The following is a 14,236-nucleotide window of genomic DNA, read 5'->3' on the forward strand; positions in this document are numbered from 1 at the left end:
CACCAACAATTTTGAGTATGAAAATATTTTTCCATTATATTTCAGTTCATAATTTTAATTTAAAAGTTTATAACATACAGTATAATAGATTGGTAGAAACTGAAACCAAGAAAAAGAACTGCAGTGACTGATCATTCAGTGAGCTCATTCACTGTATTTTACTCCAGTATTTAGCTTTGTCTTAATTAATAGACTAATACACTGTGGTTTTAAACTTTGGCATTTGAGAGATGGTCAAATGATGTACTTAGAATTGTAATTAAAAACTTTTTAATTAAGGTTTTAAGCGTTTCATGTTTTTAATTAGTACATAATGTGCAATTAAAGAATCATACCATTTGTGAAATGGATGATGTGAATTATTATAAGCAACCCAACTCTCATTATCACCCAATGGTTGAGCCTTTCTCCGTGACCCTACACAGAAATATATCATGAAATGTATAAGAATAAATCTATTATTTTTTAACTACAATAGTAGTGATAACATTTACAATTGTAAAACAATATTGAAGATTTACCTTAAAGTTGATTAGGACATGTCCACAATGGACTCTAATAGTTCTAGAGATGATTGCTGCTATTGAGCAAAATCTGACATAAAACACAAGTCAAGTTTACGTCGTCTTATAAGTATAACACTGATCAATATAGTATTAAAAAAAAAAGACTTAGATACACCTCAACAAGCCTTCAGGGGAAAGGCACCAAGAAGGAGTGTTCTTTCATAAAGGTCCTCAATTTGGTGAACTATTATACATGCCTTAGAATAACATGAAATCAAAAAGCGGGAAAAAAAAGTTAAAAAAAAAAACTGTTGAGTTTTGAGCACAAACTGTAAGTTTACTCTTTGTCATAGACCTAGATCATGCCTAATTTTTGGGGTTTTCTATTTTCGACCAACTTTTAGTCTGCTTATAATACTTGCAATATACTGTTTATGACTTAAAAAAATATTTTATACCCATATAATATCTGATTCTGAGACTAATGTTAAACTAATGTTGAAATTTTTAAATTTACTCCTTGAGGTTTCATGTGTTCTAATATCTATTGGGTTTGTCAAGGATATAAGGGGATGCATCTTTTCACATGTAAAATATGAATACATCAACATCTGGAAGTCAAAACCATAAAATATTCTCTAAGCTGTCCTCGTATTCAGGAGAGAGTTTCTTTCAGATATGACTAAAATATTGAGGGCTTTGGTTTAAAGTTTGCTAAGCTATAGTTATTTTAGGTATAAATTTGCAAGTAGCTGTTTGTAAAACATAAACTGCAGTGTTTTATTATAGTTTGATTTCTCCTCTCTTTTTCATTCCTTGGAGAAATCTTCTTAAAGTTTATAAAAAGTAATAAGCGTGATGCATTATGTTATTTCTTCCTTAAAAGCCAACAGGCTCCGTACAATGTATCTAGATGACCATGGGTGATATGTGATACATTCAGCTACCAAAAGTATCTGTCCATGTGTGTCCTATGTCCATATAACGAAGCTATCACCTTACATTCCTAATGTTTCACTCATTAGTAAATTTTACAAAATACCAAGTATAATCAAGACATGGATGGACAAGGTTCCTCTTCTATAAAAATTTACCTGATACATATTTGAATCCTTATGTCCAAATATCGTAAGCTAATATATATGTAGAATAGCTTATTTATCATGCTTAGTAACAAAATGAATCCCACCTACAGTACAATGATCTATAAACGTTATGGAGAAAACTTATTATAATCCTCAGTTTATAGGTTTTAGGACCTAAAAAAGCTTATGAGGTGTAGCACAAAAAAAAATGAGGGATTTAAATTAACAAGGCTTAACACTTTTTATTGTTATAGAACCCTCTAAAGGTTATATATAAAAAGAAAAAAAAGCATATGTTGTCCAGAAAAAGGATGATTTTGCAGTGAATTGTCATTTTCAAATGTCATTGTTCTGGACCAAGGAAAGATTTTAAGTTAGGATGGTTTCTAAAGAATAGATTGGAAAAAACTTGTGATTGTTCCAATTCCATAAATGGAGAGCATAAATAAATAAATCTATATGTAACCAGCTTAATTGAAAATGATAGCATTCAGAACCATATGCAAATAGTGATACTTGTAAAGAAATCACATACCGTCTACCGACATAAAATTAGAAACAGTTCCTAAAACCATCTACAACCATCAAATGTAATTCATTTGTAATTATTTGTTATGAACTGAAGATATGGAAAATTTTCTTATTTCAAGCAAAATTCAAGGAGCATTTACGAAGTTATATAATATAAAATCTCAAAAGCTCTTGAAAATAGGGAAGAAAAAATCATTAGCTCAATTGCTGTTTCTTTATGATATATGCGTAAAAAATTCATCTTGTAATATTTATACTCTTAAAAGGGATCTCAAGCTATGTTGATATTCAATATCCTAATCACCCCAAATTTTAACCCGTAGCAAATATAATTCCGAATGGAATGTTACCATTTATTTGAATTGAATGATTAAAGGACAGAAAATTTGTACTCCTACGCATATGTATTATCTAATAGAACATAAACTTGCTACTTGGTATTGTTTACACTTTCTAGTTTTATTACAACCTTTTAAAACTTTTTAGGCGGTAGAAAACTAGTAAAAGAGATTTTTTTAAAACAAATCCTTGAATAACGAGATTTATTATCCTATCATATAACTATTTGTATATGTCTAAATCACTCAATTATACTGAACTATTAATTCCTAACATAAACAAATGGATGAATAATACCAACAGACAATTTAGCAAAATAAACCAAAAGACAAATATAAATATTTATTAGCAAAATAACAAAAGAGAAAAGGGAAGTAAGTATCTTGTTAGATGGGTTCTCCCACCAACTCAAAATCTCTAAAACTCATAGAACTGCTTAAAGTAGAAAAGAATAGTTTAAAAATTATTACTTTCAATCAAAACTAATTGAGGGGTAAGAACTGAAAAAGAAGAAAAAAAAGGATCAATACTTACACTCAAGAAAACATTTTCCTTTCTGCATGAAACTCCAGCCAAAAGCAGCCTTTATATAACAATAAGCAATTGTATAACTAATGGTTCAATTAATTACAAATTGAGAGAGTTGGGGAGTTATATGGCCATTATAATTAGTAGCAATCATGACTATAATTCTTTGATTTGAGGGATATACATTGCAAAAGGGAAAATCCGATCGTTTATAGAGAGAGATCGATGGATGTATGAAGAGGGCGAAAAAATAGCTATCTATTGAGCACTGTTATAAATAGCGGTAAATAGCCCCACAATAGCGACACTAATAACGTAAGCGGTCCCTTCCCGCTACGCTATCGCCCGCTACGCTATCGCGTAATAGCGATGACATATTGCAGAATATGTCTGTTCGTAAAAGCGGCCAATAGTGTGTCATAACGGTAAATAGTGAGGGATTGCATTCGAAATTTGCTTTTTGACTGCTATTTAAAAGCGGATTGAGGCTTGTTTTTTTAAAATTAAACTCAACCCTTGACCATTACATTCCACTGTCTCCTGTGATTTTCAGCATACTCCCGTCACCTCTCATAGCCTCTGGCACCTACATTGATACTTCCTCTCACCTCCTTCACCGTGAGCTCCTCTTAGGACAGTCATGTCATCGCTAAGTTTTTCTCGAAGACGACGATTTTTTCACTTCTCCAATCATCTTTGATATTACGTGATGGTTAAATGTCTATTTCATGTTTAGGATCTCTTTAAATCATCTAATATGTACTTTTAGATTTCTTAGAATTTTTCTTTTTTAGTATTTATACATATTTAAATTAGACCGTTATTTGACTTTGCGCTTTTTACCGTTATTGTACCGCAATAGTCCGAAATAGCCTTAGCGATGCCTCACCGCTACGCGACGCTATCCGCTATCGATAACCTTGCTATTGAGAATTTGTGATTATCTCAAGTTGAGAGACGAAGGGTCACTAACAGATTCAGAGAGAGATCGATTAGAGAGATAGAAACACTAGATGAGAGAGAAAGAGAGAGGGTGGAGAAACATAGTGTTGTTAGATGGTGTTTAGATAGAGAGAGATTGGTTATAAGGAGAGATTAATTTGTTACTAATATTTATTTTAAATTAACTAGTATAGTGCGCGTGCTTTGCACGAGAGCGTACTTATTTTGTTTTATGTTTTTTTTTGTTGGTTGCAAAATAATAAAATGACTTGCATAGTAATATAAATTATGAATAATTATAATTTTGTTTAAGTGAATAAATTATACAATAAAGCTATGAATAAATTATACGATAAAGCTATGTATAAAGAACTGTATGATTAATTATTATAGTTTGGATAATTATTATTTATTCATAATTTATTAAAATAATTATCATATATTAAATAATTTCTTCTCTTTTAAATATAATAATATTATACATAGCATACTTATAATACTATTAGTAACTACATTTTAATTTAATAATTAGTTTATTATACTATTAGTAAATAATTTACTAAATTGTTTAATTATTAAATTATAGTATAATTTATTAATTAAAAAACACTATTAAGATCATTATACTATTAATACTATTACAATTACAATAAATACGATTATTTTTCATACTAGTATCATACCTTTAAAAGGCTAGTAAGATGAAAGGTATCAGATAGTCCTTCATAAGAGGTGAAATCCTAAGGCACAAAGCATAAGGCTAATGAATTTTTCTTATTTTTAATTTTTCTAGAATTTTAAATATTATGTGAAGATAAATTAAGGATAATTTTCAAATTTTCTACGAAATAACATACTTAAATAGTAAATTAATAGTGTGAGCAAAGGTTGCAAAAAAGTGAGGAAATGTATAATTAATAAGAGGATATATAATTAGTGAATGATTAATTACAACCAATGGCATATTTGAGAATTATCAAACCTATAAGGGTAAAAATGGAAATTAAAAGTTTTGACAAGGCAATCCTCTTTTATATGTAGTATAGATTGTGTTGATATGGATACTTTATTCCTTCTCAATTAGCCGACAGCCTAAAAGTAGGCAGAGATTGTTGTTTTATTGAACATTTTCAATAACATGCATCAAAGAATTAGTTGGTCAATGATGGTTCTGTTTGTGTAAAGCTGGATCTTCTCCCCCATACTGTTTCCTCTCATTTTCACGTGCATGTCCATGAGGAACTAATCTCACTTTTTAGTCTACATGATTAAGCTATGCCAGCTTAGAATTTGTTATTCGGTAAACTTCTTTAATGTATTGATGCAATATCTTATTGGCTAGAAAATTCAACATGTGCGTAGTTCACATTAGTGGTGCACATTTTGCTCTGCAATGGCTACATGGATCAGGATCATGTGCTTATGTATCTCCAGTATCTCCAGAGATAGTGTGATAGTGTTGATTTTCTGTCTATAACGACCTTTTTAGAGCTTTGAGTCAGACCAATCATTCTTATCATCATCATGTCTTTTTTTCCCCCAGAATGGTCTATTAGAAATTAAATTTGATCAAGATTTCATCAGTTTGCGATATTCAATTAAAGTGAATATCAAATCTAATTTTTTGAGTCGTATTCCTTGGCAAGAACAACTGTGAGAAAGTGAGGGGCCTCTTCAATAAGACCTTACATGGTAATATAGTTAAGCCCGTACAACATTAGGAGCTTTCTTTTAACTCTCCTGCACCTGTAAAGAGTCTGCACAAAGAGGTAAGATAATAACATTTGCTATAACTCCATCTTTGAGCTGCAAAATCAGCATGTGATTCAAGTGGAATCGTATTTACTAGGTAATCAAGCTTTGAACCCGGTGTGTTGTTGTAAGTACTGATGATTCACACTATTTTTTCCTATGTTCTTTCACCACGGGAAAAAACATCCTATTTACATATGGATGTAGGGTTTGGTACTCAAGACATGACCATTCTTGCAAATCTAGATGGGAATCAAGTAGGTTTTATGTCTTTTTATGGCATAATTTCAACATCATTTTCCTTACATCTTGTTAGATATGGGGTACTTTTATAGAGTAAAACAAATAATATTTGCCTAGAGAGAGATATGACATATTCTGTTTTCTGTAGGTACTCTGCAAGTGTTTTATATTGGGTACTTCTTGGAAGAGAACTGATTTTCATTGATATAGTTCTTCTAATGGAATTCTTTTCATTATTTGCTTAAGTATGAATGAAAAGTTTAACCCTAAATAATTTAAGAAAATTTAAAAATGGAAGATTCACGTCTAATACGTAGATTGTATAACTCAAAGATGGATTTATTTTTTTATAGGGGATCCTCTCATTCTTAAAAGGTGGGAGTGATCTTGGACACGCATGCTCTTTGGCTTCTTGATTCGAGGAACAAAAAATGGAAGATATCATATATTTCTTAGGATGTAATCGAAGCAGCTTGGAAGTTTTTATTTGTTAAGATCCTACTGTTATCATCTTGAAATAATTTTATGACAAGTATATTCTAAAGAATATAAAGAATACGTTTGTTTCCAATTTTATTTTGCTACTTCGCATTATTCTCTTAACTTTCATGTGGTGTAATACTATTAACATCTTTACTTGTTGAACTATACATGCTTGTTTTTCTTGTTTGTGCCAAAAAAGGAGCAACTTATGAGCTAAAATTTTTTCATGGTGTTAGAATATAGAAATATTATCCTCAATCCTGACCATAACTTCGGAGTTGTGGTGCAATGGTTAGGGACTTCAAGATGGCGTCAGGGCAACCCAAGTTCAAATTTTATTGGCCATGAGTTTAAAGTGGATTTTCTAAAAATTGACACCGTTGCGTGAGTCCAGGTTTCGGCCCATAAAAAAGAGGCTCAATCTGTGGGGACATGTTAGAATATAAAATATAATCCTTAATTCTCATCATAACTTTGGAGTATTGGTGTAATGGTTAGAGGGACGTTAAGACATGACATTTTTAAGGCAGAGGAGAAATGTTTTAGCTATGATCACTGTTTAATACAGTGTGAAGTATAAAAGATAAAGACCTTGTGTTTCTCATAATCACATACACATCTTATCCAGCATGATGTTGTTGCTAAAAGAACTAATCTATAACTAGTAATCAATGAGAGTAGCTGAGACTATGGACATTGAAACCCAAAGTATTTTAGATTAAGAGCTTATGTTTCTTATAATTGCATTCAATTCATTTCTTCAACATGTTTGTGAAGTCTTTTGATAACAAACAATTCTTTACTTCAAAGGGATACAAGGAATCCCGTAAGAATTTATCCACATGGAGGACTATATATGCTCTTTATATACCATAGTCCATAGAGAACAGAGCTTTGTATATCTAGGATGCTATGAAGTTCCCTTTTTTAATTCTAAACCCTTTATTCTGATATTATGATCCAAATCCATGTGCTCTACAGGTTCTTTACAAAAGTCGGTGTGACAACAGACTAAATGAGATCTCAGAAAGGGCATCTTCTGACAAACGTGAGGTACTTTTCCTTCAGAACTATCTACTTGCTCAGTGCTTCTTATACGCCATTTAGGAGGGGCAAAATATTACTGATAAATCATATCAGTAGGTAGTCTTGACATGAATTTGCACAATGCAACATAAGATTTTAAGTATTGTTTTACGGATCGGGATATTTGATCTGGTATAATGAGTATCCATATTACTAAAGGCTTTATGTAAGGTTTCTTCCTGTTTAAGTACTATTGTGTGAGCATGTAAATATTCTTCCGTGGTGTCCATTGTAATGTTACTGTGTTCGTATTTGGTTGATGTTCGCCTGCATTGTTGTGATCTTCAACCATTGCATTCTCAAAGATGGACATCACAGGGTATTCGATATAAATACATTTAACAAATTTGGTTATTAAGGTCTCTTATCTGATTGGTACCCTCATCCTTCCAGCTATTCATGTCATTGAAGCGAATGTAGACCGGAATCTTGGTCACAACTCACAACTTAGAGCAATATCTTTTCTGTAGGCCACTTAGCATTTTTTGTAATTTACATGATTTAATGGCTGTAGCCTTAGCCATATTTTTTACTCCCTTCATTTTTTTGGTGATTTTGTTTATTTTCTGCTTCCTAAATGTTATTTTCTTGCTACTGTTCAAGTGCTTTTATGAATTTTCCTTGGGAATACCTTTTGATAGATCAGGCTATGGTTCCTGATCAACAATGTCACATCAAACATCTAGAAATCAGTTTCAAATGACTGTCTTTACTGTAATGTTAACATGCCTCAGTAGCACAAAGGATCTGAAAATATAAGGATTGGGTCTGATTATATTCCCAAAGGCTATTTCTTTTTTCTTTCTAGAAGCTGACTTTCTTATTAGAGGAGCTCATCCTGATTGCAAGCAAAGTTTGTGGCAGATTTGTATACAAATAAAATTTTACACCTTGCGATCCTTGCTTTTGGTGCCTTTGACCAAATTCATACATCAAGGAGGTAACGCATAAATTTAGAGATTTTTTTTTCTGGAAGAAACGTTTTTACAAGTTTGTGGTTGCATATCATGTCATTTATGCATGCTTGCTATTCTATCTTGTACTTTTCTCGATCTATCGACTAGTTCTGTTATCTCAGGGTCTTTCTGCTGTATACTTGGTATGTCTCTTTCTAGGATGCATGAAACTAAAATAAAATTCAATTCCTCCCAACATATTTGCCTAGATGCCCAACTGGCTTTCCAAAAAGAAAAGGAACACCCATTATTTTTATCTATTTTAGTTTATTGATTATTATTGAAGGATTCCAGTCAAAATACATCATATTCTAGTGCCTTCTGGTCTCTCTATCATATTTCTACATGATCTCTAGACTCTACAATTTACTATAAATGCTATACAGCAGCTTGGATTTTTTTTCCTACAATAAATCGTTTAAACCAACTGTAGCACTACATGAAAACGCTGTCCTTGAATACTTTATTTTTTATTCTGGTAAAGTAGGTTTGTAATTTATGATACGAGAAAAGCAGAGCAGCATATTGTCAAAACAAATGATGGCAGGAAGTGTTTTGATGTCATCGGAATATTTGGTTTGTCAACTGGAATCAAGTGATTCCATAACATTGACTTTCAGTAGAGATATGTCATATGTGGTATAACTTTAATACATTGAGCTCTATATGATAACATCTTCCCCTTCTTAGCTATATCAAATTGAGGTTATTGTGTTTAATGAACTCCTATATTGCACTTGAAGAGTAAACTTTTTACAAATACACCATCAACACCTGTGGACGAATTTAACATCATTTCTTTTATGTTGAGGCATGGTTTTAAATGTCGGCCGACATATCGGATCAGAGGCTAGAGCGACATGAATGTGGCCATTTCAAGTCGGATATCATTTTTGAGGTCCATGTCGAACATTTCGGGGGATATTGCGGACATATCGACCGAATTTCAACCTTGAAAAATCGAAAAGCGACCGATTTTTTTTATTTTTTTTATTTTTTGAGTTGATAAGCATTAGGGTTTGGGTTTAGTATTCAAAAGTAACCTGATTAATTTTTTTAGCCTTATGTTCCCATAGTAACCCGATAGCATATAATAATACATAATACAGATTAGGGCAAAGAAAAAATATTACTCTCTTTTCCGTCACATTCTCCTCTTGTTCGTCTTCGTCTCTACAAATTGAAATTGAGAATACATAAAAGCGTGATGTAAACAATAAGTTTGAACCGTAGCTTGAAATCAATTCAAAGTCTAACACTTTATGTCAATTTTATACAAGGCACTTTACTTTATGTTAGTTTTATGCAAGGCACTTCGAAAGTTTTAGTTTGACAATGTGTATTTTATTTATTTGTTGGCATAATATTCTAATATTTCCCTTCAAGAAATGGAAAACGACTCGTGTCTTGATGATGAATACTCAACTCAAGTAGGATAAGTTAAAGAAATGGAAAACGACTCGTGTCTTGATGATGAATACTCAACTCAAGTAGGATAAGTTATAACAAGACAAGTGCATTCCATCACTCGTGTCTTGATGATGAATACTCAACTCAAGTAGGATAAGTTATAACAAGACAAGTGCATTCCATCTTAGTGACCAAAATTGAGTAGAAATCCATCGGATATGGCAATCCGATATTTAGTATATGTCACCGACATATCCCTGATTTCCGCTATCCGACATGAATTTTAGTTGTCCGACATGAATCTGATATCCGACATTTAAAACCTTGTGTTGAGGTAGGTCACTTGTAATATTGTAAGAAATGTGATTCACCACTTGTAAGTTGTGATAATGACTAGTTGAACGCAAGAATCCAACCTTGACTTTATTATTGTAGGTTCCGAGATGGTTGTTGATATTATAGTTTATAATTGTTCTTTTTTTATCTCTCTTTTGTTGATATGCCCAAATCATCACTGTAGGAGTAGCAATGTTTTGACCCAATGCAACCCAGAAAGTCTGTTAAATTTGTGGGTCTGAGCATGTGGGCATAAAGTTCGCCTGCAACTTAAAGCGGATTGATGCCTGAAATTTACTGCTAGATGAAATATTATTGTTCTTCTAGTGTTTCCTTAATGCCCAACTCCTTTTGTCACAGCTTGTCATTTTTTCAAGTTAGATTAGTTATTTTTGTGAATCATGTGTTCTCCTGTGAATTGTCATAGAATGTTGAACCATTCTTATTGTAGAATGTTTAATGAGTATTCTTGGAACTAGATATTACCGAGAATTAAAAGCTCGCTTCATTTCTCAGGTCGAGTCACTGGCTAAAAAGTATGAGGAGAAGTACAAACAAGTTGCAGATATTGCTTCAAAACTGACAGTGGAAGAAGCTACTTTTCGTCATGTTCAGGTATTCTAGATAACTAACATAAGGTCCTGATAGGGAATTAGGGATACATTTTCATGTTTATGAATTTTCCTTTGTATTTTCAGAGCTTTGTCCAGTGTTCTCTATTGATCTCTTAGTTCAAAAAAATTAACTTTTTTTTGCAGGAGAGGAAAGTGGAATTGCAAAATGCAATAGTCAAAATGGAGCATGGTGGAAGTGTTGACGGTTTACTTCAGGTAAAGTTTGTTTATTCTTCTTTACTTGTTGCATCATCATGCCAAATCTTTTTTTTTAAAATGCATTTCCAGGTTCGTGCTGATCGAATACAATCTGATCTTGACGATCTAGCAAAGGCTCTCAGTGAGCGTTCTAAACAACATGGTGTAGAAGTCAAGACAACTGCGTCAGTTGAGCTTCCTTTTGGTACGCTAAATTTACGATGGCCTATGTTTTCGTCTTATCCCTGATTTAGTTTCAATCTCTCTTGATCAACTGGTTACATCTTTTAAGTTGAAGGTCCCAATAGGCATATAATTGTTATATGATTCCTTTTCTTCGTCTCATGTTACAATTGTTATGACATAACACTTACATGTGTATGCAATTGAAAAACATGTAAATAAATGGTTTCTGTTAAATATAAATGTTGGTGGCAATTTCTTTCTTGGGATTTGGAAATGGCAAGCATAGTAAGAATCACCAAATTGGTCCCAGGAATGGTCCCGGGGGAGAAAGTGAGGTTTCACTTGCAATAAAATCCATTTTGTTTTATTCTTACTTTCCTTGCCTATCTACACCTTGCGTTGTTTCATTTTTCCTTTGAAATGGTTCATATATTATTAGTGACAAACGGCTATTTTATTTTATTCACTATCTTGAAGGTTGGCAACCTGGCATACAAGAGGGAGCAGTTGATTGGGATGAAGAATGGGATAAATTTGAAGACGAAGGTATGTCCCTTTGGCATCCATGAACACGTTTAAGCTAATTTTTTTAAGTTCTAGCTTTATGCCATTTTTCCATGATGCAAAGATATCTGGAGGTACACCTGAGAGAACTTGGTAACTTAAAAGAGGAGATGAACCATAATAGAATGGAACGGAAGAGTATGATTCATGTAGCCGACCCAAACATTTGGGATAAAGACTTTGTTGTTGTTGTATGCCATTGTTGTATGCCATTTTTCCATGATGACAATTATACATGTGAGGCCTACAAAGTTAAATGTTAGCTAATCTTCTTGAAGTTTTCTAACTAAAACATATTGATCTTAAGATTTATCTAACATTAATTCCTTAGATTTTTACTTGTATATGCAAATATAGCCATTTAGTTTGTGAGTTGATAAAGTTGTCAAATATCTGTTAAATGTTGGTAAACCAGGATTGTCAGGGAGATCATAATAGGCACATTGTGTTATAAGAGTTTCATATACGAAAGTATATACTGGGCCATTGAAGTCAATATGCAACTATCTATTATGGTTTATACTTCCTGGTATCCATGTGATGGTGAGGCGGACTAGAACTTCTAAACCATTTATCAGATAACGTCAAACAGAAAATCTTAGAAGACGATAACCGAGACATTTCCAAACCTTTCTATGTTTTAGATGCATGAGTTAATTCAAAGTGGTAACTTTTGTGGAAGTTTTCTTTAAGGGCAGACCACTGAACTGTCTATTCACACTGTTTCTTTGGATCGACAGTGGGATGAAGGACAGTCTTTATAGATAAAAAAGATTGGAAGACCCATATTTATCGACAGTATTTATAGAAAGTTTTCTTGACCCCCCCTTTTCCTCTTTTTTTTTCCTTTTTTCCTTTTTTTCAGTAGGGTATTGTTGAGTACGAATTAGTGATGTTATCTGGTCAAGCAGTTGAACTCTTTTTGCATGTTCCATTTCTATGTTTTCTGTTCATACTCTACACAAAGATTATTATATTTTATTCGTAATAAATCATGGTTGTTAATGTATCTCCATAAAACCTTATCGCACTTCTCCCAGAGTTACCAACTTAACATATTAGTATACCTGGATTAATCTTTTCAGGCTTATCTCAGAAGCACATTCAAACATCAACTTTATGATTGTTATATATGTTATGCATTAACTTTTGACGTTTAAACTTCCAGGATTTTCAATTGCAAAAGAACTTTCTGATGGACCTGAGGATGTAGTTGCCCCTCCAAAAAGCTCGCCTACACTTTGGGGTGATGAGATATTTTCAGATGAAGTTTCTGTTGTTGAATCTCCTTCCCATATGTATGGAAACACAAATGAGCATATAACTGAGAATGGATCAGCAGATGCTCAGAGTGAAGGTGGATCAGCAAGAAGTCCACGTGGTAGTCCAGGTCGAAGTGCTTTTGATAGCCCTCGAGATTTCCGCTCTCCATTGCATGATGTCTCACCCCATGCTAAAGATAGTTACAGGTATTGTTTATTTATTTCCTCTTTTTCGTTCGATGGTACTTTCTTTGCAATTTGAGCTTTTGTTAGTAACAAAGATTGTTGCTCCCATCACTTCAAAGTTTTCTTCTGGTAGACTTGAGGTTTTGAAGCAACGATTTGAATATAAAATTTGTAACCATATTCCATAAAACCTTATCGCATCTTCTGGTAGACTTGAGGTTTCCAAGTTCAGCTGCCAAATGTATGAATACTAAACGTCCTCCAAAAGAAAATTAAATAGCTACTTATCCCTTCAGAACTTATCTTGAATATAAAATATTTGTGCTTTTTCAGTGAACTCATATTCAGTTAACGTGGCGATGTTGAATGTGTCTTGCTTCCCCCTACAAAATTGTTACTTCTCCCTTCTTCAGTAAAATTTGTTAGAACCTTGGAGCATGAAAGCTTCTTGCTGCTAAAGTTTTGCTGCCAAAGCTTTGAATTTAAGTTCAGTATATAAGATTTTTCTTGTCCTCTAGTTTACTAGAAAATTAAAGTTCCGCCCCTCAAATCACAATATCAAAATAAAAAATTTAAGCTTCTTATATTAGAGGGGTCATTCCTTCTGTTCATTTGCTGATTAATTTAATGGATGAGTCTTCCTTGGTTTTTCAGCTCATAGAAGTTGGTGTCTTCTGTTTCCGTAATATGGTCAATCTTTATGGTAACCAAGGAGGTTAAGCTTAGAATCAATGATTTGAATTAAGGAATATGGTTACATATTTGTGTTTATAATCTACAACCAATGATAGAGAGACTTATTCTCAAACTTCAACTATGGCTACTTCACCTTATCTTACCTACTTATTTTTATAAAATGTAATGCTTGGATTTGACATTTTACTACTTGTGCAGTGATCACGGAGGTGCTGAATCCACATTCTCTGGAGACAAGTTCGATGAATCTTCATGGGGTGCAAACTTTGATGCTAATGATGATATGGATTCAGTTTGGGGTTTTAATACAAAGGTAACACATTCTCATGAGGC

General features: G+C 32.8%; 1 protein-coding gene across 1 annotated transcript in view; it reads left to right on the forward strand.

Annotated features, from left to right (window-relative positions):
- LOC109825849 (epidermal growth factor receptor substrate 15-like 1) overlaps positions 1-14,236 on the forward strand; it is an 18,539-nt gene that overhangs the window by 3,466 nt on the left and 837 nt on the right. The window contains exons 5-11 of the mRNA XM_020392753.1: positions 7,391-7,462; positions 10,714-10,812; positions 10,956-11,027; positions 11,100-11,214; positions 11,673-11,741; positions 12,928-13,228; positions 14,102-14,216. Of these exons, the coding sequence (XP_020248342.1) occupies positions 7,391-7,462; positions 10,714-10,812; positions 10,956-11,027; positions 11,100-11,214; positions 11,673-11,741; positions 12,928-13,228; positions 14,102-14,216 (843 nt within the window). The remainder of the gene's footprint in view (positions 1-7,390; positions 7,463-10,713; positions 10,813-10,955; positions 11,028-11,099; positions 11,215-11,672; positions 11,742-12,927; positions 13,229-14,101; positions 14,217-14,236) is intronic.

This window comes from Asparagus officinalis, chromosome 10 (assembly GCF_001876935.1).
Source record: "Asparagus officinalis chromosome 10, Aspof.V1, whole genome shotgun sequence".
In the NCBI taxonomy this organism is placed as follows: Eukaryota; Viridiplantae; Streptophyta; class Magnoliopsida; order Asparagales; family Asparagaceae; genus Asparagus; species Asparagus officinalis.